This window comes from Nycticebus coucang, chromosome 9 (genome assembly GCF_027406575.1).
Source record: "Nycticebus coucang isolate mNycCou1 chromosome 9, mNycCou1.pri, whole genome shotgun sequence".
Taxonomy (NCBI): Eukaryota; Metazoa; Chordata; class Mammalia; order Primates; family Lorisidae; genus Nycticebus; species Nycticebus coucang.
Window position 1 is genome coordinate 19,549,430 of NC_069788.1, and position 26,894 is coordinate 19,576,323.

A 26,894-nucleotide genomic window follows, 5' to 3' on the forward strand; every position below is an offset into this window, starting at 1 on the left:
AAGCCGCCATAGACACTATTGAAATGAATAGCCATAATGCTCATAAATTTTGCTAAAAAAACACTGAATTTAATCTGCTTGCCAATTTCTCGTGTAGATGAAGGTAAAAACCTTCTTTAGCCATTTTACACAACGTAATAAAAAACACTTTACACAGTTACTCGTTGATATATTTTAAAAATAGTCTTTATAGTCTCTTAAAATGCAGTATACAGTACCTAAATTCTATGTGATATATCTATAGATGCTTAACATGGTAAAGTTTGTAATTGAAACTAACTCCATCTAGAAAAGAAAACATATTTCATGTGTAGAATTTTAGTTGTATTCTATCTTACTTTGGACATCTAAAAATTGTGCCTCTATTTACTGAGTGACTATTATAAACTAGAGATTATTCCTTACACTTTACAAATATAGTTATTTAATTCTCACATTCTAATGAGGCAGGTGGTGTGCTTCTCATTTCACATATGAGTAAACTTAAATTGAAATAATTATATAACCTTACTATATGACAGATCTGAGATTCAAACCCCAGTATGGCTTTCAAAGCCTATGTTATACTACTGCAATGATTAAATGAGGGTTGAAAACATTCTTAAACCTAAATGCTAATTCGTTGCCAATTGTAAAAAAGAATAGAGATTTACTTTTATTGAGGTTTATAGCTTAGTATAACCCTATTTGTATTTAAATTTACAAATTGAAAAATATTTTCAAATGTACTTTGTCTATTACACTATAGTCTGAATATTGTCTGTAAGGGAACACTTTATCAACCTCTAGCTACTCAGACAGTTTTGCAGTTTCCAATCAACATAACCTAAGAAACAGAATGAAAATTTACTTTATAATCACAGAACACTAAATTCAGCTATAGTTTGCATTTTCATTGTCATGATGTCAATGTAATATGTATCTTGCAGGATAATCTTAACTATAATCTTGTGGAATAGATGATGTTAATGTAACACTCTACCTGGCAACTCATTCACAGAAATATTTGTAACAACAACAACAAAAAAAAGCTAAAAAGTGATTTGCCTGAAGACATATGTAATCCTCTTACTGTTTATTAATAGAAAATAAAAATTTACTTAATACATCAAAAACCTCTAAATATAAGAAGAATTTGACTCACGCGAGGGAAAGGAGTCGTTTGTAAAGGGGCCATAAGTCCTAGGATTCACTGTTAGTGAGCACAATGTTTGAGTTACACAGGAAGAAGATGTAAGTATTGGGTTTTATGGAGATTTTAAGTAGCTTGATTCAGTAATTCTACATTGTGATGTGTGCTATTTTATATATATTTATGTATGTAATATATTATATTTTGCATCACTTTGTACCCCATACATATAGAATTGTAATTTTTTAATTACAATAAAAATAAAATAAAAATATAAAAATTTAGTCTGACCTCGAACTTCCACCACCTTGTTGGTGACTTTGAAAAAATCCCTTAATCTTCCTGAGTATCAGCTTTCCCAGGTGTGAAAAAATTCCAGAGAGTGTAGGGGTGAAATAGTTATAAAAGTCTGTGGTTGTATCACTGAGGAAAAGATTACTAAAATCCACCTATCTAAGCATTTGACTTAAACTCCTTATATTAATATTACTAGGTCATATCATTAGCACTATCCTGTTCAGCTTTTTCATTAGTAATATGGTGAAGATGCCATCTGTTTATCAAATCTTCAGGTGACATAAAGCCTAGGAGAAAAGGAAGGATGACAAAAATCAAAGCCAAAATATACTTTGACAAGCTGAAATGGAATGAAAGGTCAGCTTAATTAATATGGAGTATACAGCAAAGATAAATATCTGTCCTTATGAAGAAGTAATAGTGGCTCAAGTATGCTTAGGGTTTTATACAATAACATTAATATCTCTTTAACTTCTCATTCTTCTCTAATAATTTCAAAGGACTTCCATCTAGAATTTAAAGTCAGATAAGTCTGGGTATCTGTCATCTCCATGTTGTCACCTGGGAAATCATCTAGTTGAGGAGACTGATGCCACTATAAATTTATGGTCATCGATCCACAATAACCTTCTACGCAGATCGTAAATACTATGTCTGTTTGTTCAGCCTTCTTTCCAAGTCTCCAGAAAGACTATTTTAAATTTTTCCACATTTCTCAAACCTTAGACCTTCATTATCACCCTCACTCTCAACAGGTGTCCTACTTTTCTAAGAAAACATTGCTGCCCTTGGATGGTATTTCTCAAAACTGACTTTCGGATCATCACCCGTTTGTCCTTTCTTATCTTCACTGCCATAGGGAAAATTTCTAAACTACTAACTAAAATTAATTCTTCCAGCCATGCTTTGTCTCCTGTAGTATACTTCCCTTGGATGGTGGGTGCCCAGCATCTTTTTAGTACTCTTTTATTTTGTATTTTGTATTTCATATTTTATTTTGTATTTTGCCAAATTTCATGCTATGAGACTTGCCTCTAGAACATAATTCCTATGTGGTAAGTAGGATATAATCATATGATGAAATTCTGCCAGAGGTGTAATTACTTTATTCTGATTAAACCAGTTGAGTGAGTTTTTCTTTTTGCAACTAAAAATCCTAATTAATATGGATCATATTTCCCCCCTCCTTTACAGAAACTGTGAAATAGTCACTCTCATCCTGTATATTAAATTTTCTTCTCTTCTATCCTCCCAGTAGCATTTAAATTACCCTACTTCTTCCCATTTAATAAAATCTCCAACAGTCCCATTATTTTGCTGCAGCTGCTGACCCTATGACTTTTGTCCTTTTCTCAAAGCAAACATTCATTTATTGTTTTTTTTTTTTTGTGGTTTTTGGCCGGGGCTGGGTTTGAACCCGCCACCTCTGGCATATGGGACCAGAGCCCTACTCACTGAGCCACAGGCACCGCTCTATTGGTTTTAAATCAGTACTGCCAATTCCTCCCTTCCTAGTCTTATCACAGGCTGATCTAGAAGCTTTGTACAATGTAAAAAGTTGTCTCTTATTAAGAGACTATTCTTTCGGCTTCTTGAATGCTGTATTTCTGTGTGGTGACTGCCTTTCTGGTGGCCATTTTTTAAATCTCTTTTACTAACTCCTCTCTTTACATATCCTTCAGTCTTCATCTTAATCCTCATTTTCTTCTAAATGTACCTATTTTCCCTAAGAACTCTTTCACATCATTGCTCAGCTTTAATTCCAAAATTTGCATCTTCAGCATAGCTCTGAACTTCAGACCTATGTAGCCAACAAATACTATGTAAGTGCCTTCACTTGGATGTCTTATTATCAAAGTTAAATGTTCAAAACTGAACTCCTTATCTACACACATTCACACAGTGTCAATTTTCATCCAATCTTTTTTAGACATAGTGCACCTATCCACCAAATACCTAATAAGAAATGTCTGAAAATCATCAAGGTTAAAGCAATCTGGGGAGGGGAGACAAATAGCATTCTGCTGCATTCCTTACCCCCTTCGCCCCCAGTGTCTATATTATTATTATTTTTTATTGTTGGGGATTCATTGAGAGTACAATAAACCAGGCTACACTGACTGCATTTGTTAGGTAAAGTCCATCTGGCAACTGTGTCTTGCTCCCAAAAAGTGTGGCACACACCAAGGCCCCACCCCCCTCCCTCCTTCCCTCTTTCTGTTCCCCCCCATAACCATAATTCTCATTAATTGTCCTCATATCAAAATTGAGTACATAGGATTCATGCTTCTCCATTCTTGTGATGCTTTACTAAGAATAATGTCTTCCACTTCCATCCAGGTTAATATGAAGGATGTGAAGTCCGTCTTTTTTAATAGCTGAATAGTATTCCATGGTATACATATACCACAGCTCGTTAATCCATTCCTGGGTTGGTGGGCATTGAGGCTGTTTCCACATTTTGGCGATTGTAAATTGAGCTGCAATAAACAGTCTAGAGCAAGTGTCCTTATGATAGAAGGATATTTTTCCTTCTGGGTAGATACCCAGTAATGGGATTGCAGGATCAAATGGGAGGTCTAGCTTGAGTGCTTTGAGTTTTCTCCATAGTTCCTTCCAAAAAAGTTGTACTAGTTTGCAGTCCCACCAGCAGTGTAAAAGTGTTCCATATTATTGAGGTGAGGTGGAGAGTTTGGAAAGAGAAGGGAGTGAGAGACCCTTTGTGTTTCCTTCAAGCTCACTTTTCAAAAAAAGACTCTTTAGATTCTGTGTTGCACAAAAAAACCATTAATCACCAGGTTCATACTGTGTAGCGCTTTACAATGTATTTTTATCCTTAATTCAACAGAAGTCTATATTCTTCTGTAGAAGGAAGACAAAATCAGCCTACCAGCCAAACAATATATTTGCAGTCTCTAGCTGTGATTTCAAAAAGATTTCTTTGGAAGCAGTTTTCTATCCCACTAGTTTTTAATAGAAGAGGGAAAATTGGTTTACAATATGAACTTTTAAACTTTCTCTTATTTTCATACCAATTACTTGCCCCGCACTTGAACCCAACAATTTCCCATATAGTCAAGTGTTTTTGTACTTAGGGTTCTTAGCTAGAATCAAAACAGTTTAACTGAACGAGACTGTGCTGTCATACGGGCCACAGATTAAAAGACCAAGCACAAAAGTGGCAGCAATTCATGGACTTTCTAATGTATTTTTTCCACTTTTGTGCTTGTTGAACTAAACTATTGAACGTTCTTAGATTTATGTCTAAATTTTGACCTTCATTTGTCCAAATTCTTATTCTATGTGAAAGCATTTCAACCAGAGAAATAGTGTGCTCATAGTGGGCATAGTCATAATCTCTTATGATTAATAATAATTTATTCCTCGACTTTTTCAGAGTTTGTGATTATTTTCAATGTATGAAATAACTTTCTAATTATATCATTGGCATTGCCTTAGTCATCTCAAAATGACTTATAGCAGACTAGAATTTATTTTCATACAACATAGATGTCTAATTCTTTAAAATGCCTTTCTTGGTTATTAAAGAAATAATAGGATAAATTAATGGGATAAAGGAGGGAGTAATAAATAAAATAGGAAGGTTAAAGAAAGTAAAAAAAGTTTAGTGTAATATTTATAAGTATATTTATATATTTATGTATTTATAAGTAGCATAGCAAGGCTGGGAGAAAAGAAATTTTTGTAAAAAATCTATCATAGGCGTAAATCTGGGAGAAAAGATATAAAACTGCTAGGCTAATCTAAAAAGATTTCTATTTCATATTCCAAGCTAGGAAATTATAAAAATAGGGTTTATTAGCCCCCCCACACACACACACACAAAGGCCAATGTAAAGACTCCACTGCATGAAACTCCAGTGACATATACATGGAGGACCTCTGAGGTTCCCGGGGCTGGGTTGGCATTTCCTAGCTGTGTGACTGTTTGTGGAAGTGACTTCGCTTTGCCAGGCCCTTGATTTCTCATTTGTAAAGGACATGACTATAGAGTTGTATTTAAGGTTAAAATAGACTATAATATAGTAAATGTAATATTTAGCACAGTTCTTATACCAAATGAGATTTTAAAACATGACATTATATTGTTAAAGTAATATGGAAGAAATATTACAGGAATGATGGAGTTCAATAAACAAGAAACAGGGCTAGTGAGGAGGAGTGTGCAGGTGGAAAGAGGGAAATAGGGCTATTGGGGACAGAACCTCTCTGTGGAAGACATTCTTACACAACCTTTTCAGAGTCAAGCAGCACAGTTAAGAGCCTCAATTTTCAAATTAATTAGCAGCACAATCAGTCCTTGAAGACAGATATTTCTAACGATTCAATATTCAGAAAATTGCTTTCCTTTTTGAAAAGCTTCAGCTACCTTCTCAAAAAGAAAAAAAAAAAAAAGCAATGGAATTATGCTTTCCAGTTCAGCATGTAAGCATCTTAGAAGTCACCAGCCTGCTATAACAACACAGAAACAAACTGAATAAACTGAAAAATCAACAACTTTTTGAGCTCCATCAGAGAAGTATGGTCACAAGGAAAGTAACAGCCCAAAAATATTGGAGAAATAGGTAAATGCAGAGAATCACAATTTAGTGCAGCAGAGACTTCTGTGGGAGCCATGCCAGGGTACAAAAACTGGAACTATAATTGATAAAGTGCTGGAGTCTCACTGTAGACAAGTCTGAGAAAGCTCAAGGAAGACAAAGTTGGAGTGGGGTACGATCCTCATACTTTTGTGAGTTTTAGCTCCAGGAGCTCTACCGGGTATTCACAATGAGTATCAGACAAAAATCCCCTCATGCTTCCAGCAAGGGAATGAGGAAAAGAATCATTCTGAAATATGACACAGCATTCTCTTCTTTTTAACAAGGCCTCTCCTCAGAGGAAATTATTTTCCAAGAGCCTACACTCCTGAGGAAAAGGAAATATAGAACTCCAGTCCACTGTAACCATCTTGTCCCACCTAAGCATGGGAAAGGAGAACCAAGAAGTACTGGTGAGTTCCAAGCCCAGGGACACAGGATAACCAAAAGATGGAGTCCTAATCATAAGACCATAGAACTCTTCCCCTCACTCACTCCACACCTCACCACCACATTACTAAATGCCTATTTACAGATTGCATCCTAATCATAGGACCGTAGAACACTTCCTCTCAGTTCACACCTTACCACCATATTACAAAATGCTTATTTACAGTTGTTCCTTTTCCCCAATACCTCACAGCTCCTTTCAACAAAAAATTAAAAAGAATACTAAACGTTGAAACACAGCTTAAGCAGACTTTACAAACATCCAAACCAGAGTCGAATATAATAGGAATGTTGGAATTATCAGGTCAGAAATTTCTAAAAAATTATGATTAATATCCTAAGTATTTTAAACAAAAGAGTAGCAGACAAAAAGACATATTAGTATAAGAATAGAGATGGAAATTCTAAGAAAAGAACCAAAAGAAATACTAGCTATCAAAAATACTATTAACAGAAGTGAAAAAAGCCTGTGTGGCTCATTAGTGGATTGAACTGAATAAAAAAAATCACTGAGCTTGAAGATAGGTCAATAGAAAACTCCAGAACTATAAAGCAACGAGAAAAGAGAGAAAGAGAGAAAAAACAGAATATCCAAAAACTGTGAAACAATTACAAAGGGTGTAACATATGTATGTATAATGGGAAGAAGAAATGAGAGAAAGGAATGGAAGAAAAATCTGCAGTAATAATGGCTGAGAATTTCCTCAAATTAACATCAGACTTCAAACCACAGATCTAGGAAGCTTGGAGAAAACAAGCAGCAGGATGAATTTCAAAAAATACCACATTAAAGCACATAATATTTAAACTGCTGAAAATCAAAAACAGAACAAAATCCTAAAAGAAGCCAAAGGAAAGAACATCTTATGTATGTATAGAAAAGCAAATAATTGCATTTGACGTCTCTTCAAAAATCATGCCAACAAAAACATACTGGAACGAAATATTTAAAGTGTTGAGGAGGAAAGGCCGGGCACGGTAGCTCAAGCTTGTAATCCTAGCATTTGGAGAGGCTGAGGCAGGGGAATCGATTGAGCTCACAAGTTTGAGACCAGCCTTAGCCAGACAGAGACCTCATCTCTAAAAACAGCCGGTTACTATAGCAGGTGCCTGTAGTCCCAGCTACTTGGGAAGCTGAGGCAAGTGAATCACTTACGCCCCAGAGTTTGAGCTATGACACAGTGGCACTCCACCACAGGCAACAAAATAAGACTCTGTCTAGGAAAAAAAAAATGTTGAAAAAAATTTTAACAATCTATAATCCTGTATTGTGGAGAGCTGGCTGAGAGGCACAGGGCCCCCACAGTCTGGGGAACATTCAGGGAATGAACCCCAACTGCTTTTCCTCCTTTCCGGAAACAACCATATTCCTTTCTTTCTTTCTTTTTTTTTATTGTTGGGGATTCAATGAGGGTACACGGAACTAAGTTATGTTGATTGCTTTTGTTAGATAAGGGCACTCTTATATTTGTGTCCTGCCCCCAAAAGGTGAACCAGCTCCCCCTTCCAGAAGTCATGTAACTTACTTTGTCTAGTTAATTTTTAAGAACTATGCAGATATCCTTGTGATCTTTCCCTTTTCAAGGAAAAGGGAAGTTGAGTAGAAACCATTAACAGGATGATTTGTCTTTATTAAAGGCATTTACATTTTCCATCATATTATAAGACCAAAGATATGTCTTTTGTCTATGTTACCTCCCCATATTGTCTATGCTACTTCCCCGTAGACAACTCTGTGGAGATACTATAAATAAAGTTGATTTTGTGGTTTGGTGCTGGCCACAGCCATCAGCTCAGTCAGACCTCTGGATCCATCGTTTGTCTCTGTGTCTTCTCTTACATTATATTTTCCTCAGTCCCCACTGCTTCCACTCTGGTTCATTCCCCTTCACCGTGCTGGCTCACAAAACTGTATCCTATAAAATTATTCTTCAAAAGTGAAAGAGAAAGAAAGATTTTTTTTCAGGAAAATAAAAACTGAGAATTTGTTGCCAGAGAATACTTTGAAAGTACTTAAATTAATTACAGATTAATTATCTTAGAGTAACCACTAAAAAATGTAAAACTAACAAATGAAGGATCAATTTATATACTAAGAAAGGAAAGAAAATGGAATCATATAAAATTCCATTAAAACTATAAAAGGGAAAAAAGGGTAGAATACAAAAATAAGAACAAAGTTAACAAATAGAAAACAGTAACAAATATGGTAGCTATTAATCCAACTATATCAATAATCACTGTAATTGTCAGTAGTCTAATTGCACCAATAAAAGACAAAGTTTGTCAAAGTGGTTCTAAGAGAAGAACTAACTGTACGTTACCTAAATGAAAACTTACCTGATATATGAAGACATATATAGATTAAAAATTAAAGGGATGGAGAGGAATATTTCATGCTAAAACACTAATCAAATGAAAACTAGAGCCAAATATCAAACTCAGACAGAGCAGACTTCACAGCAAGGTAAGTTGATAAACTATGGTATATCCAGGCATTGGAATATTATTCAGTGCCAAAAATATGTGAGGTTTCAGGTAGTGAAAGGACGTGGAGGAAACTTAAATAAATATTAGATGAAAGAAGCCAATCCGTAAAAAGTAAATATTGTATAATTTCAACAGCATTACATTATGGAAAAGGCAAAGCTATCATGACTATAAAAAGATGAGTGGTTTCCAGGGGATAAGGAGAAGGGAGTGATGAATACGCAGAGCACAGATAAGTTTGAGAGCAGTGAAAATATTCTATACAGTACTACAAGGGTAGGTACATCATACATTTGTTAAAACCCATGGAATGAACAATAGTGAACCCAAATGTAAACTAGGCTTTTTTTCCTTTTGGGTAGATGCCCAGTAATGGGATTGCAGGATCAAATGGGAGGTCTAGCTTGAGTTCTTTGAGGGTTCTCCATACTTCCTTCCAAAAAAGTTGTATTAGTTTACAGTCCCACCAGCAACAATTATAGTCTTGTTAGTTTATAGGCTTTTATTTTATTTTGCTTATAAACTATTCATTTAGTTTAGAATTCTTCCGGAGGATATATAGGAAAGATTTTTCTCCCATGACCACCATCTTGCAGTATACAAGGTCTGACAATTAAGTTCGTGAACATTTTCTAGAAAGAATGTTATAGACCTCACTGCTGAATATCACTACAGTCACATTTGAAGTACTCCCCTTGGAAAGCTATGCATCAATGCCAGCTCCTATTTCACCCTTCAAAGAAATTTTGAAGCTCTTTTTCTGAAATAACCATCAGAGCTGTTGCCATATAGCACACAAAAACACACAACAATAATAATGAATGCTACATGGCAAAACACTGCCACATGTCAACTTAAACACAGCCGTGAGACACTGATATGCCAAGGTTATGAATCCTTACCAAGTTGTTTGCACAGTGCTTCCAGTGTAGTGCATGGTGCCGAGTTCATGAACTTAATTATCAGCTTGTAGGATAACAGCTCTGATGCATAGTTTGTTGTTAATCCATTCATGAATTGATGGGCACTTGGGTTGATGCCACATCTTTGCAATCATGAATTGTGCTGCAAAAAATATTCAAGTGCAGGTGTCTTTTTGATGAAATGACTTATTTTCCTCTGGCTAGATACCCAGTAGTAGAATTGCTGGATCTATTGGTAGGTCTACTTTTACCTCTTTGAGATACCTTCAGGCTATTTTCCATAGGAGTTCTACTAATTTGCAGTTCCACCAAAAGTGTATAACCTTTCCTTTATCTATATATAAATGCCAGCATCTATTGTTTTTAATAAAATCCATTCTAACAGGAGTTTGGTAATATATCATTATGGTTTTAATTTGCATTTCCATGATGCCCATTTTTCCCATTTGTTCTTTGGCTATTTGTCTATCTTTTTTGAAAAACTTCTGTTTGTGTCTTTTCCCCACTTTTTGATGGGGTTATTACTTTTTTTCCTTCACAGATTTGTTTTGAGATATTCGTAGATTCTGGATATCATCCCTTGTTCAGATATATAGTTTGCAAATATTTTCTCCCATACTATAGGGTATCTATTTGCTCTAATGATTATTTCCTTTGTTATGCAGAGCTTTACAATTTAAGCAAGTCCTATTTACTTTTGTTGTTGAACTAATGTCTTTGGGGCCTATTCATAAATTCTTTAGCTAGTCTGATGTCTAGAAGAGTTTTCCTACATTTTCTTCTAGAACTTTTATGGTTTCATGCCTTACATTTAAGTCTTCTATCCATGTTGAATTAATTTTTGTGAGTTGCGGAAGACAGGGCACCTTTTTCCATTCTTCTTAATGTACCATGTGGGTAACCAATTTTCTTACCACCAGTTACTGACTAGAGCTTTTTTCCCTTGTGTATGTTCTGCTTTTTTGAAGATCAATTGGATATAGGTAAATAGTTTTATATCTGGACTCTCTATTATCTTCCATAATTCCATGTCTCTGTCTTTGTACCATTACCATGCTGTTTTGGTTACTATAACCTTGTATCATATATACATTAATGCACTTATGGGGTAGTAAGTGCTGATTTCATATAGAATTAGGAATGCTTACATCACACTGGTTAATATATACCTCATCTCGTTTACTTAGTTATTGTGTTAAGATTTTTATACTCTATACTAATAGATCCTACAGGTACCCTTGCATTATGCACCATAGGTGTGATACCACCATTCACCCTCCCTCAATCTGACCTTCTTCCTCCCCTACCTTCCCCCCTCCTCCCTCCTTCATCTTGGGCCATAGTTGTGATCTATTCTTCATATGAAAGTGTGAGTGATTATAAATTGGTTTCATAAAAGTACTCAGTACTTTGGGTATTTTTTCTTCCGTTCTTGAGATACTTTACCAGGATATGTTCAGCTCCATCCATGTAAACATAAAAGACGTAAAGTTTCCATCTTTTTTAAGGCTGCATAATATTCCATGGTATGCATATGCCACAATTTATTAATCCATAATGGGTCGATGGGCACTTGGGCTTCTTCCATAACTTGGCTATTATGAATGGAGCCGCAATGAACAATCTGTTACAAATATCATAGAATTCCTATTACTGATAGGCTTTGTTCATTCTTCTTGATTCTTTGATTCTCGCTCTCTCGTATTTATTTATTTATTTATTTTTACTAACTGCATTAATTTGAAAGAATTGTCTTCGAGCTCTGAAATTCTTCTTCCTTGCCTTAACCTATTCCTAATGCTTTCTACTGTGTATCATATTTCCTTAAATAAGTTTTTTATCTCCAGAAATTCTGTTTTGTTTTTTTTAAATAATATGCCTTTCTCTTTAGTACATTTTGTCATTCATTTCCATTGTTACATGATTTTGTTGAATTGGTTTTCCATTTCATCTTAGATTTTTATTGTGCTTCCTTCAATTCATATTTGGAATTCTTTGCTTTTTACTTCAATGTTTATTTTATCTGGGATCTGTTGCTAGACAGTTGTATGCACTTTGGGTGTGTGTTTATTTCCTCTGATTTTGCACACTTCTGGAGTTCTTTCACTGATTCCTCCTCATCTGGAGAAGCTGTCACTTCCTTGGGAAGGGATTTTCTTTGTTTAGATAGGACTTTTTTTCTTCCTCACTCTTTAGAGTTTTCCTTCAGCATATGTTGTGTAAGAAACTTTGGCTTTGCTTGCGGGTGCTTTGATGAGGGCATAGATTCTAGATCGATGCCTTGGTTATAAATACCTTTAGTTTGGATGATGTTCTCAGTTGCTAGTTTTTTTATTTATAGGCTACAGTGGTCATGTACTATGTGTGGAAATATTCCCTGTCTCTTAATGGAGGTCTTCAATATTTTTTTCTCTATCCTCAACCTATGGTATTCTTAACATTGTGAATTGTGTTAGGACACCCAGTTTAATCTCTGAGGTGGTACTTGTGGTTAAGAATCAACCATGACTCAAATGATTGAGTCGGTAAATGCTTTAGTGGGCTATATGAGTTGTCCTCCTTGCTGGTAGGTGGTGCTTGATAGAAAGAGCCAGAGGAAGTGCTGTATTTTGGAACCTGTGACCAGCTCTAGATCCTTAGGAGAAGCCCCCAGGAGATGGATTAGAGCGCTTGAAATCCCAGGGAATTTCTTATTCTCCATCACAGCAGAGGCAGGTGGAGGAGGAAAGCCAGCCTGGGCTGGGTCAGCAAGAAAGTTGTCTCAGCAAGGGTTGTAGGTCCACTCCTAGGCCACTGGAGAAAGCCACAAGGGAGGGGTTAAAGCAGCCTCACCAAGCCAGAAAGTCTGCTTGTAGGTGAGAACATCTGAGATTCACTATCTGATTGTAAGGAGTGGGTTTCACTATTCTCCCTTCTCTCCTGTCCCAAGGTCTTTTCCCAGCATCTGGCCAACTCAGACTCACTGAGCTCTCCAGCAATGATGCTACCAATTTGAACTTGGAGCTTCTCTGTCCATGGTCCTGACTCAGGCCAAGAGTTTAGGTATCATGAAAGGGAAAGGTTGCTCCAAAAATCAGCTGCAGCTGGGACCCACACAGAACTCTCCTTTCAGTTCTGCCCATGCGAGCTCTCTGGCCTCCTAACGTTAGTTTATGCATCTTCCCTCAATGCCCCCAACAACAAAACTTTTAATGTCAGGCTTCAAGCTTTTCAGGAGTTGATCTCTGCTAATATCTTGTTCCTGCTTCTTCTGCTTCTCAACTTTTTGTGCAATCTCTGGTATGTTCTGGCACTTTCCCTTTGGAATTACACCCTACCTGTTCTGTGGGGTTTTGTTTTGTTTTGTTTGTTTTTTCATCTAACACTTTCTCTTCTTTCTGAGAAGATAAGGATGCTGGTGTCTCTAGTCAGCCATCTTTCCAAAACTCCATAATCAATATTTACTGATTCGCAGCTCATTTACCTTAGTTTGCCATACAAGAAGGTTTTTCTTTAACTTTAATTTAATGCATTTCTATGAATTAGTGTTATTGTTAATATTTATCATTTTAATAGTTGGAAAGGTCAATCAAAATACACTTTTGAAATGATGACTATTTACTTTTCAAATGTTTGCAATTTGCTACTAAGCCTTTTCTCTTTTTCTTTTTTTTTTTTCTTCAGATTAATATGAGGATACAAATGATTGGGTTACATTGTTTGTGTTTCTTAAGTAAAGTTCAAGTTGTAGTTGAGCTCTTCACCCAAGGGGAATGCTATATGCCCTTACTTTGTGCCTATTGGGTGCGAGTTTATCAATCCTCCCCTCTTTTTTCTTTTCTATCTTCCACCCATTTGAATTTATTGTTTTTTTTCTCTTGTGTGGACATGTAGTTGTTTATCTAACGATTTCTAAGCTTTTCCTTAAGTATGTTGAAATATTATCATTCTAGTAAATCTCTAAGTACTTTACTCAAACTAATGAAGTTCTTGGAAATTTAACATTAAGTTTAAACAGCCCTTATTTCTAAAACATAAATAACTTCAAACTTTTCCGTAAGTCTATAGTAACCAATGCAACATGGTATTGATACAAAAAGTAGGAATGTAGACTAACGGAAAAGAATAAACTGTCTAGACTTAAAACATCTACCTACTACCAATGATCTTTAACAAAACAGATAACAACATGGGGAAAGGAAGCCCTCTTCAATAAATGGTGCTGGGAAAATTGGATAGCCACTGGAGAAGAATGGAACAGGATCCATCTCTTGCCACTCACAGAAATTAGTTCAAGATAGATAAAATATGTAAATATAAGGCATGAAACCATAAAAACTTTAGAAGAAAATTTAGGAAAAACTCTTCTGGGCATTGACATGGACAAATAATTGATTACTCAGAACGCAAAAAACGAATGTAGGAAAAACAAAAATAAACAATGGGAATTAATTGAACTAAAAAGCTTCTGCATATAAAAGAAATAATTAACAGTAATAGCCAATCTATAGGATGGGAGAAAATATTTGCAAACTATGCATTTAACATAGAACTAATATGTTTCATACAGTGGAGTCTTTACATTGGCCTTTGTGTGTGTGAGGGGAGGGGTAATAAACCCTATTTTTGTAATTTCCTAGCTTGGAATATGAAATAAAAATCTTTCCAGATGGTAATCATTAGCCTAGCAGTTTTATGTCTTTTCTCTCAGATTTATGCCTATGATAGATTTTTACAAAAATTTCTTTTCTCCCAGCCTTGCTATGCTACTACTTATAAATGTTATACTAAACTTTTTTTACTTTCTTTAACCCTCCTATTTTATTTATTACTCCCTCCTTTATCCCATTAATTTATCCTTTCTATTATTTCTTTAATTTCTTTAATAACCAAGAAAGGCATTTTAAAGAATTAGACATCTATGTTGTATGAAAATAAATTCTAGTCTGCTATAAGTCATTTTGAGATGACTAAGGCAATGCCAATGATATAATTAGAAAGTTATTTCATACATTGAAAATAATCACAAACTCTGAAAAAGTCGAGGAATAAATTATTATTAATCATAAGAGATTATGACTATGCCCACTATGAGCACACTATTTCTCTGGTTGAAATGCTTTCACATAGAATAAGAATTTGGACAAATGAAGGTCAAAATTCAGACATAAATCTAAAAACATTCAATAGTTTAGTTCAACAAGCATAAAAGTGGAAAAAATACATTAGAAAGTCTATGAATTGCTGCCACTTTTGTGCTTGATCTTTTAATCTGTGGCCCGTATGACAGCACAGTCTCATTCAGTTAAACTGTTTTGACTCTTCATCCATCTGATGGATGGATGAAGAAAACATGGTAAGGTCTTTTGCAGCAACTTGGATGGAATTAGAAGCCATTATCCCAAGTAAAGTATCTCAGGGATTAAAAATCAAATACTGCATGTGACTATGGGTAGACACGGTCATACAGAGTGGAATAACAGACACTAGGGACTAAAAAAATGGGAGGTTATGAGGGAGATGAGAGATTACTAATTACCTATTGGGTACAATATACAGTATTCAGGTGATAGGTACTTTGTAATCCCAGAGTCACTCTTATACAATATATCCATGTAACAAAACTACACTTGTACTCCCAAATGTATTAAAATTTTAAAAAGAATAAAATAACTGGTAAAATAAATGATGTGGTGGGAGGTTACAGAACACAGGAGATTTAAGTGACTATTCCAAGATTATTACTTGAACAATTTGGTAGATAGAAATTCTAAAATTAAATGTAAAACAAAATATAAGAGACATGTTTTATTCATTCATCAAACATTTATTATCTACCAAAAATGTTCTATTTTCTTGGGGCACACAAAAAGTTAAGCCTTGCTGCCTGCATTTAAAGACCTTAGAGCTGTCATACAGTGAGTCATATGGGAAAATCTTATTATGCAGTTGAATAAGAGTTGTAATAAAAATATATATTTGTTTTGATAACTCTATATTAGAAAATAGGATCAAATTTCAAAGACAAAAATAAAAAACTTGGATATATTGATTTTAGATTACCTCTGTTTTTTTCCAAGGAGATCTGTCTAGCAGACAGCTACATACAGAAGGTCAGGATCTGTCTGTGTTAAAGATAAAGAAGTTGAGAGTTTTTAGAAACAAGAAAGTAGCTAAAGTTATGAGAACAAATGAAATCACTCAGGAAGTTTCTAAACTAGAGAACAAGGTATAGGAATAGACTAGAGAAAGTTCAGTAGCCATTATGACATGTCAAATAGAGGGCAAGATATTTATAGTTCTTTGTATCTTTCTTGTGCTAGCTTTATTGTTACTACATCCAAGGTATTGTTGGTGTGCTAAATGATGTTTTATTAGTGTTCTTTTATAAGAGGAAGGAAGCAGAGTCATAGGTTCGGGAGTCAGATTTTTGATAGGATCAAATGGCAGATCACGATGATCAGCCATTTGTTAACAGAGAAGTCAAGGGAGGAATGAGATTGTTGCCAGATTGGGCTTGACAGTGAAGGATGAGAAAGAGTGCTTTTCATGCATATTGTTTCCTTGTGCAGCTCTCTTCATGCATGCAGTGGAGGAATGAAGTGGCTACAGTTCAGAGGAAAAATGTTAGGTCTGATTTTTGCAAGTGCTTTTCTATGAGGAAAAAAGGAGATACAGCAAAAACAACAGCCGTTCTAACTGCAACAACAAACAGAGTAGCCAAAAATTTTTCTCAGTCATTTAATTCATTAATCAATGTTTGTGATTTGATCTGATGTGAATGTCTAACATACAGAAATTATCCAAATAAAGTAATAATTTAGTCCATGTCATTTGGGTCATCTAACTCTAATTTTTTTAATTCTAAAATAAGCAAAAATGTAATGCATTAAAAAAGTTTAGTGTAATTTATACATATTATATAATCTGTACACTGTGTTATGTTTTTGTATGTATACTAGATATAAATCTTTAAGATATTAATAATTACATGTAATTGATTAACAATTATTTTCATTGATTATTATAATAAATGATGTTATAAATTACTATAATTATGTATATATCATATTTAAATTTATTTCATGCATTAGGGGATTTATTTTAATGGTTAAATGTTTATAATTTCTGTATCTTTAATAATATTGGTTAGATTTATATTTTTTAATGATGAATTTTTTTTTAGCATTAGAAAGGAGGAAATAGCATTGTTATTTGTAGATCATTGCATTCCAAAAGAATCAGCTGAGAAACTAGCAAAAATTCAGAGAATTAAGCAAAGTGGATGAATTACAATAATTGATAAGAAGTAGGCAGAAAACTAATGAAAGAACCAATAGACAATAGCCACAACAATAAAAACTAATCTGAAATCTGGAGACCTTCAATAAATAAAAAATGTAAGATTCCTCTGAAAGATATAAAAAAGACCTGAGTAAGAGAAATATCTTGTTCTTAGATGAGAAAGAAATGTAAAGATGCCAATTATTTCCCAATTAATTTATAATTTCATTGAAATCCCAAGTTTATATGGAAAAATATACCGAATTATAGACAGGAAATTATGAAACAAAAGAGTAATGCAAATAACTAACTCTACCACATATAAAAATTAAATTATAAAGCTAAAATAAAATAAAAACAATGTGATGTTTTTAAGTTAAAGCAAAACATTTGCTAATAATTGCATTATATCTATCATCACTTATTTATGAACTTAGTCATAGAGTTTATAAGATGTTCTTTCTGGGGGAAATGAGAAAAGACTCAACAAAAACATTTCAGTAGTACTAGATTTTAATTTCTATTGATTGAATCAAATCTATTTCTGTTATAAAGGTGAAAACAATATTATGATTGTTTTAGTACTAAGAATTTCAATGAAGTTGTATGTTGATAATGTGCGGCACACTGTACTTGTAGCTTTATTTATATATTAGTATGCCGATTATAGAAGACTTTAAAGCTCAGGGCACTTTAACACACATTGTAGACAAAGGAGACCCCTTTCCTATTCAGAATGAACAATTATGTTCCTCGGTTTCATTGTGTTCAGGGCATAGATATTAATCTTTTTCATGTTTTCTTTAGAAGTACTCTGTGGAACTCTCCTGTATAAAATTTCAATGAGTTGTTATTAATTGACTGTGGTTCTAATTCATACCATAGAACTCTATTGGGTGAAAAAGAATTAAATTCATCTATATTTTCAACATAAAGTACTCAAACTCTCTACTGTGGTTTCAAAGCTTCCTTTGACAATTTGAGAGTTTTATCTTTTAATATAATTGAGGAACTTAAAATATTCTCCTTCTCAGTTGATTTATTGAATAGTCCCATGACTCTGAATTAATTTTATTTTGTTAACGATATAAAAGTTAATGTAATTAGTTTGATTGGCCCATATGATCTTTTAACACATTTAAACATTGCAGAGTATATTTTAGATATCTATTTTGTAATCACAAACCACCTATTAAATATAACTTATTTTTTAAGATGATAAATACATGTTTCTGTATAAAAGCATTGCTGTTGTTTTTTCATTTATAATTGGAAGAGAAATAAATTTGGAGTGTGTTCAAATAGCATTGCCTGAAGAGGCTTTTGGAAGCAGCAGGAAAACACTCTGCCTAACCCCAATTAGTCTTGTTTTCCATATTTAGGGCAGTTCTGTTTTTCAACATATCCACTAAACATGGTGATAATGAAAATTAATATGGTTAGAAAGCAATTCAATAGCAAATGTCTATTGCTCATAATTGTTATTTCCTGTCACAATTTTCATAAAACTTGTCAGTTCTGAAAAATAGGTTTAGAAGCATGTGAGTCAGAAAGTAGGCAGGTGTACCTGAATTGTAGAATAGACTTGCTCCTGCAAACAGGAGCAGTCATTTTGTAGCAAATTGAATTGTATTTTTATTGGACTTTGTGAGTTTCCTACTTCTCAGACTAAGGAAGATCTGATTATGGATGTAAATAATTTTATTCAGACATAAACCCATCTACAAAGACTGTCCTCTGCCAAAAATTTTCCTGTGGTCTTATTAATGATGTAAAGTACCTTAACCACAAGAAAAATACTGGAACTTCATTTTTACAGTCCTCTCTCAACCCATTTCAATTATGAAAGTATTTTTATTTTTTCATCAAAACTACCACAAATGAAAATTTGGGCTACATTTGTATTTGACTAAAAGTGTAGTATTTGCCTAATGAGCAAAATTGGGCAAGCTATAGGAGAATGCAAAGATGAATCAAACACAGATCTTTTCTTCAGAGAATGTGTAATGTAGAAGGGCAGATGAGACAGGGTTTATGGGCTCTCCTTTCTGTCTGGTGTTACATCTGACACTAAGTTCAATGCTCCTGGTAACAGCACATTTCAGGAAAAATGCCCAAGAGGGAAGGCTGGTAATTTTCTTAGGATTCCCTAAAAATTCGTCTACACTAGGAGGAAAACTTCTAACAAATCCCAACTTGGGGGTTCCCTCCAGGAAACTAGAAACTGAGCTACATATGGGTGACACTTATATATTTTTCTCCTCACTGTATTCCTTGATGGGTATTTGGCGTGTAGTAGTCACTCAATAGGCATTTGTTCAATAAATGAAATCATGTTAGTCACTCAATAGGCATTTGTTCGATAAATGAAATCATGTTTGTTGAATAAATGAACAATAGATATTTTTTGAATAAATGAGTAAATTTCCAATAGGATGGGTTAGGAAAAAAACATGAGAGTCTAAAATACATCTATGAGAGACCAAACAGATAGGCAGCCTCCAAATAGTAGCCAAGTTATACACTAAGGATCCTATTTACTTATAACCCAAGTCCATCTCTCTGTAATCTTAACCATTTTCCTGTGCTATAACAGCTTCCAAATTCCTCATCTAAAATTCCCCAGTGTATTGCTAGACACATTGCATTTTTACTTGATTGGCATGTGGTTTTTCTCCTTATAATATTATTAAAAACTAGGACATGGGCAGTGCAGTATCTGCTAAATCTATTCGTTCATCCAGTGGAAACTCCAACTATATCACGGCCTTTTCTGATCACAAGAAAGCTAAGTCACTTTCTAAACTCCTATTTCCTCCAATACCTTCTCAAAAATCATTTACTGAGAACATTGTATTTCTCCTAATTAAAGTAAATTTACTTCCCTCATCCAAAGTAACAGATTTACTACTCTGTCTTCCACATCAATAACAACAAAATTGTAATATAAGATAGAAAATATTGCATAGACAAAATGAGTTGTGGATACAGCATTACAAGGAGTACCAATTTAGGAGAATGCTCATGTGGGCCCTGAATTGAAAGAGGATTTTTATACCGAGGATTTTAAGGAAGCATGTTCCAAACAAATAAAACAGTCGGAATATAAGCAGGACGACAGAAGAAAGTAGGGTACAAACCAGTAAATATGTACATATGTGTGGAAGCACTGAAAAATAAGACGATGAAGAGCCTGGGTTTACTTGATAATTATTCTGCAGTCACTGAAGGTTTTTGACCAAAGGTCTTAGATGATTACAATGGAATGAAATTGACATGACAGCAATGACAACTAATAGACACTATAGGAAAGGAGACCAGTTAGAAAGAAGCTATTGGAACAGCTGAGTTGACATGTAACGAGAACTTAAGTAAGAGTAGTGGTAGCAGAAGAAAAGATGCTGGGTTTGATCTGAAAAACAGGTGCCAAGAAGTAGCAACTCGTTTGAAAAGAGTTGGGTGGATAATGATGCTGAATTTCTAAGCTTGGAAGAGCCAGTGCTGTGAGTAAGAAAGTGGAGGAGGCGCAGATTTAGAAAAGGCAGAGAAGATTAGGTGACCCCAGACAGAGCCTTGCTAACTATGTGCATCATGGAATGGTTGTGAGAACAGTCTGCAAAAAAACTTACTGGGTAGGTAAGAAGACAGCCAAAGTACAGCACTGTGTCAGGAAAGGGAAAGAAAGAGAAGGTTGTAATAAAAATGATTATTTAGCGTTATGGAAATTTCTAGGTATCTGACCACTGAGGAAGGATTTGCTAATAAGGCCTTAATGACTTGTGTCAAAAATAGATTCAATAAAATACAGAACCAGGTAAGTATATTTTAAGGAGTCAAAAGATTGTGTGTAAAAGGCCAAAGAATGGTAAAATATCTCCTTCCAAATAACTCAAGCAGTGCGCTAATAGAGAAGCCATATTATTCATACCTGACAAGCAAGCCTAAGTTATAGACATAAACAAAATGTTAAAAATAAACTTCTTCTGGCACACAAGGACATGATGCTTTAAACAAAATGAAGTGTCTTACCTAAAAGCAAGATTTAACTAGGAAGTATTACTGATATAAAACGTGTCAGTTTTTATAGAAGAAAGAGAATTTTAGAGACATAATTTTGAGAAAAAATACTGTTGCAGAAGCCTATTTTGTGGACTTCACTCCTCACTGTCTCCACCTGCCACATGTGACGATGTGTTTGGGGGTAGCGTCAACTGGGTCACTTCTGAATCGCTCAGGGGTAACAGCAAGGACCCTGGACCCAGAGACCATACATTTATATCTGTCAAAAAGCTAAAGAAGCTTTGGGGTGAGGAGGGGGACAGACTGTGTTTGGGAATTACCTACCCCCCCATACAGTAGGGCAGAGAATGGCATGGGATACAGGGGTCTGTACCATGGGCTAGTTACGAGCCACTCAGGAAAAAAAAAATTAGCCTAGAGTTATTTCAGGTTCCTCGCAAACGGTTCTCCTACATGGGTGACCAAAATGGCCTTAACACTCCCCTCAGCTTGACTAAACTTCAGACGTCTTCCTCACTCTCAGTCACTGACCTCACTTTCCCGTAGCATTTCCTTTAGAAAACTTTCCATTGTAATTTCTTTCTCTTCCCCCTTTGAAATGTAAATCTTTTAAGAACTTTTTGTCCATTTTATAAGCCAGGGATGTCTTTCTCAAGGACTTGGAAATGTAATCATCAAAGAAGATAGCACCCCTGTCTCTCAGCCTCTGGGGAAGGGTAGAAGCCTAATTTCTATGGGTCCCTTGCTTCAAGTTGCGAAACTACATTCTGATACAAAGATATATAGAATTTAGATTTACTTTGGGTAAAGACAGTTGGCAAACACAATGGCTTATGTTCTCCCTCTCACACTGGCTCTTAAAAATCTTCCCATCCACTGGGTGCAGTGGCTCACACCTGTAATCCCAACACTATGGGCTACAGCACTCTATGTGAGACTCTGTCTCAAAAAAAAAAAAAAAAAAAAAAATTCTCCCATCTTTTATTTCAAAAGAGCAGAGGTCAAACTGAGTTCTGACCTCTCTCCTCAGTTATAACAGTCTTGAAAAAAGTGTTCCTTGACTGTTTGACTTGATCTGTGCAACTCTTGCATTAACACAGACAAGTCATCACTGACAGCAAGAGTCTGGGCAGAACATGAAAAATCAGAACAGAACCAAGGTAGAAGTGAGCAGCCAACCGCAGGCAACAACTACAATTTCTAGAAGTCGCAGTTCACAAAGGGTTTCCAAAGATTGCAACAAATGCTCATGAGTGATAGGGTCGCCAGATTGAGCAACTAAAAATACAGGACACCAAGTTAAATTCAATTTCAAATAAACAGAAAGGGTTTTTTAGTATATCTGGGGAAATGCTTGAGACATAGTTATACAAAAGAAATATTAGTTGTTTATCTGAAATTCAAATTTAACTGAGCATCTTATATAGGCCTCCCTACATGAGAGAAACAATCTCTCAGTTTTATTTTTTTCCACTTTCTTTTATTATTATTATTGTTCTTAGATCATAACTGTGTATATTACTGCATTTATGGGGTACAACGTGCAGATTTGTAATGTTTATCTCAAACGTGAGCTGAATGATGTGTTACACAATCAGTTTTAAACATGCCATACCTAGAGAGCAGGAAACCGCTTACGACAGTCTCAGTTGCCAGCTCTCACAGCTGTTCTTTCCTGTGTACTTCTCTCTCCTTTACACCCCACCTTGTTTTTTCCCTATTCAGAAGAAGGGTTTATAAAGGGCAGGTAGACTTAAGAAGGGTTGGAGGGAGGTGGTAAAAAGAACAAAAACCACCTTACGCCTGCCTCCAAAGGAAGACAGCACGTGTCAGGACCCCTATAGGGCTTGGCTGATGGAGGGGTGTAAGGAAAATCCTGTTTATGGTGGACAATTTAAGTGTTAATAAATTAATTAGACTGGATATTACTTTCAGAATAATTATATGACTTATTATAGGAACTACCTAATTTTCAACCACAGAAAATGTCCCACATTGTGAGAAAGACAAAAAATAAAGTAGCATTTCTAACATCTCCTGTGCTATGCTTTTTGAATGTAACAATTATATAGATATAGAGATGAAAAACAAAAAATACTTTTCAAATCTTAAGCGCTTCAAGATTTTGTAATATTAATCATTTCGGGTGGTGCCCGTGGCTCAGTGGGTAGGGCACTAGCCCCATATACCGAGAGTGGTGGGTTCAAACTCAGCCCTGGCCAAACTACAACATAAAAATAGCTGAGTGTTATGGTGGGTGCCTGTGGTCCCAGCTACTTGGGAGGCTGAGGCAGGAGAATCGCCTAAGCCAGGCGTCGGAGTCTTCTGTGAGCTGTGATGCCACAGCACTCTACTGAGCGCAATAAAGTAAGATTCTGTCCCTAAAAAAAAAAATAATAATCATTTAAAATACTAAATCCTGTAAGAATAATTCTAAAACTAATAATCTAGCATATTATAGTACCACTAATAATAAAATATAAAAATAATATTACAAATCACTGAATATTAATAAAATGCTTTTATGTGACAGTTTTCTAAATTTCGTGTGTCACAGATTTTTTTTTTAACATTTCATTGAGGTATAATTACATAAATGAAATTCATCAATTTTAAGTGTGTAACTTGATGTTTTGAAACATATATAAAAAGCATTTTAATGTTTAATATTTTGATATCTCACAAAGTGATAATCTGAGTCTCAGAGTCTCATTTTAAGAATCTATTAAAAACTAGGATTTTTAAATATGTATGTGTACAGATTTTTCATAAAATTTCAGGGTGTTCATTATGCCTTAAAACTCATCCATGAGCATCAAATTAAAATTCTTACTCAAACTCTTTTACTCTGGACCAATGATCGACTATTTGAGACAATGGCTAGAAACGTATATCTAAATTTCTCCAATTTGTACCTAATATTTACCTTTTTAAATGAATGCTTGGTTCTTATCTACTGGAGTAGCAATGTGCTATCAGAACATATTAATATGACTTTTTTCTTTTAGATACAGCTTTGTTTTTACCATCCTTCAATGGGAATTCCTATTTAGAACTGCCTTTTTTTCCAACTCTGGATGAGATGAAGTCTGTCCTGGAGAAAGAACACAACAGGACAGTTACCATCAACTTGACTATAAAAACAAACACTTCAAAGGGAACAATTCTCTACAGTGAGTATTAAATGTTTGACCTCCGCTATGTCATGTTTCTTTCTCAAATGTTAACCTATTGAATCAATGAATTATTCATTTAAATATTATGGAAAAACTTTTCTAGTCTAGCGCAATAAGCATGACAAAAAAAAAATCCGAGTTCTTTGCCATTTTTTAGAAGTCTTTTTAATTTATGCGTCATCCAATGGAACATGACTTACCAACAGGCTCTGAACCAGCAGGAAAGAATATAGCAAGCACATGAATTTGATGGCATATGGCTATAGCAGTAAAACATAAATGCTGCAAATGTTTCAGAGCACATTTTTATGATATAAATCACTAACTATGAATTACATTCAATACTTGCTAACTTCGAAAAAAGGCATTCCAAAGCTGGGATTCATTTGACAATCGGGAAAATTCCTGTCTTTAAGAAATAGCTATCATCTTAACATAAGCTGTTCTCTAAAATAACAAAAAAAGTAATATTAACAGCATTCATTAATGTCTCTACATTCAGGGCCCTCTGCATTGCTATGCAGAATGCTCACAAGAGTCTCTCTGTAACCAGAATTTATGATCCTCTCTCTTCTCTGATTGAACATCGCTAAAGTGTATTACCTGCAGTATTCAAAATATAACAATTGTTTTATCTCTTTTGAAATGAATGCACAATAGTTTCAACAATTCCCTATATTAGAGATATAATGTTTCATTACTTTAATAGATTAACTACTGGGGGGCCACTTATTATTTCTCAAATGATTTACTCCTCTACTTCAAAATAGTTTGCTAAATTGATTCACCATTCTGTACTCTCTACACAGAGTTTAAGCCTTTTTTTTTTTATTATTTGACTTTGAAATGCCTAAAGGAAGCATTTTTGAAATCTGGGTGACATTACAAGTTTTGAAGATTAAATTAAAACAAAGGATTTACATTGTATTTTAGAAAGAAACTAACCTGTCAGAACTAAGATAGCATTATTTATTCCCTAGGAGCAAAGTACCCATGTTTAAATGATGGCTTTAGAATGTCTGATTTATTTATGTTGAAAGAAAAGAGAGAAAAAAGGAAAGAAAAACTTGTTTCTATATACAAAATCTAAGTGCTGGTAGACAACCGTGAAATTTGGAGGTAATAGTGCATCTCGGGAGAAACAAAACAAAAGACACAAACATAATAATTGAAATCCACAAGCAAGGTGACTTTCTGCCTTTATAATTTTTTAAGTTAGTGATATAGAATTGGAAGGTATTTCTTTGGGGAAAATATATTTTCACCAACTAAAAACAGCTCACAGTCGAAGCAACAACCAAACCCCAGGGATAATCCTGCTCTGAGCTTCTGGCTTGTGCCCACACTGCCTCTCAATGTGCTCTTTCTAAAGGCCGCAGAAATGCATGCCAAGCACATATACACGCTAAGTTGGAACCTGAATTTAATAAAACTCAAGTTGATGTTAGTGCCATAGAATGATTTTTGCCTTTCTTATCCAATGGCCTACCAAAACAATCAGACGAGAAATTATTGATAATAAAACAGTGCCACGGTAATCATTACCAGTTTCCACTCTTTTCACAGCACTGGATATGTCAAACATACTTAGTCAGGAGAGTTACCTAACCTGTGAATGTAGAAAGTATCTCCATCTATAAAGCATTCTTTCTGTTCGTTCATCAGCTGGTAATTTAATCCTACACTGTTGGCCATACCTCAGTCGAATGTTTTTGGGGCTGCTGCTTTCTCTCCTCTTAGAATTTGTCACCTCATAAGGGCCTCACAATAGACGAACAGAAAGACTTTTGTGATTCCATTAGACACTCATAGTTTAAAAGGTGTTCCTTAATTTGACATAAGGGATCATTTTCTTTCTTTTGAAATCAGTATATTATGTGTAAAAGCAAATTAAAACAGGTGTTTCACTTTCGATCTTAAGGACTGGTTTTGTTTGGGTTGTTTGGGTGTTATTTTTGCTTTTAGTTTTGCCATTTTTTTTTCTTTCCTGAAACATTTCAATTCAACTCAATTCCACTTCACAAACATTTATTGAACATTTGTAGTTTATGTCATCAAATATTTAAGGGACAAGGATAAAGAACTATCAGGCTGATAAACGATGTCACCTTTGAATGATATTCCTAATTCAAAACTGTACCTTTATCTTGTCTCAGTTTGCCTCACCAACTAATTGATGTCGAAAAGGAACAAAAGAAAGATAAAACTTGAATCCTTATGGGGTTACAGTAAAAATCCTTAGAAAGGATGGCTTTAAAAAAAGAATGCTCTGTGGGAGAGAGGCAGCTCTGACAGTAGCAGTCAAGATGAAAAGCACGCTTTCTGAATCTTCCACTGAACCAATTCAGAATTCTGGAACCCAGTCAAAGAAGCTACGAGTAGGGCATGGGAGAAGGATGAGACCACACACAAAATCCTTCAGGTGCGCTTTCAGAAAATGAGCTCTATTCAGCAAGCAGGATCAATGCAGAGGTTTCATCACAGGGTATGTTACTATGCCATCAGATCCATTCTGTGCTGCCTCTTTGAAAAGGAAGAAGTG

At 34.8% G+C, this 26,894-nt stretch overlaps 1 protein-coding gene across 1 annotated transcript in view; it reads left to right on the top strand.

Moving 5' to 3' along the window:
- Window positions 1-26,894, top strand: part of EYS (eyes shut homolog) — a 1,685,250-nt gene that overhangs the window by 1,330,405 nt on the left and 327,951 nt on the right. The window contains 1 exon segment of the mRNA XM_053601630.1: window positions 24,185-24,349. Within this exon segment, the coding sequence (XP_053457605.1) occupies window positions 24,185-24,349 (165 nt within the window).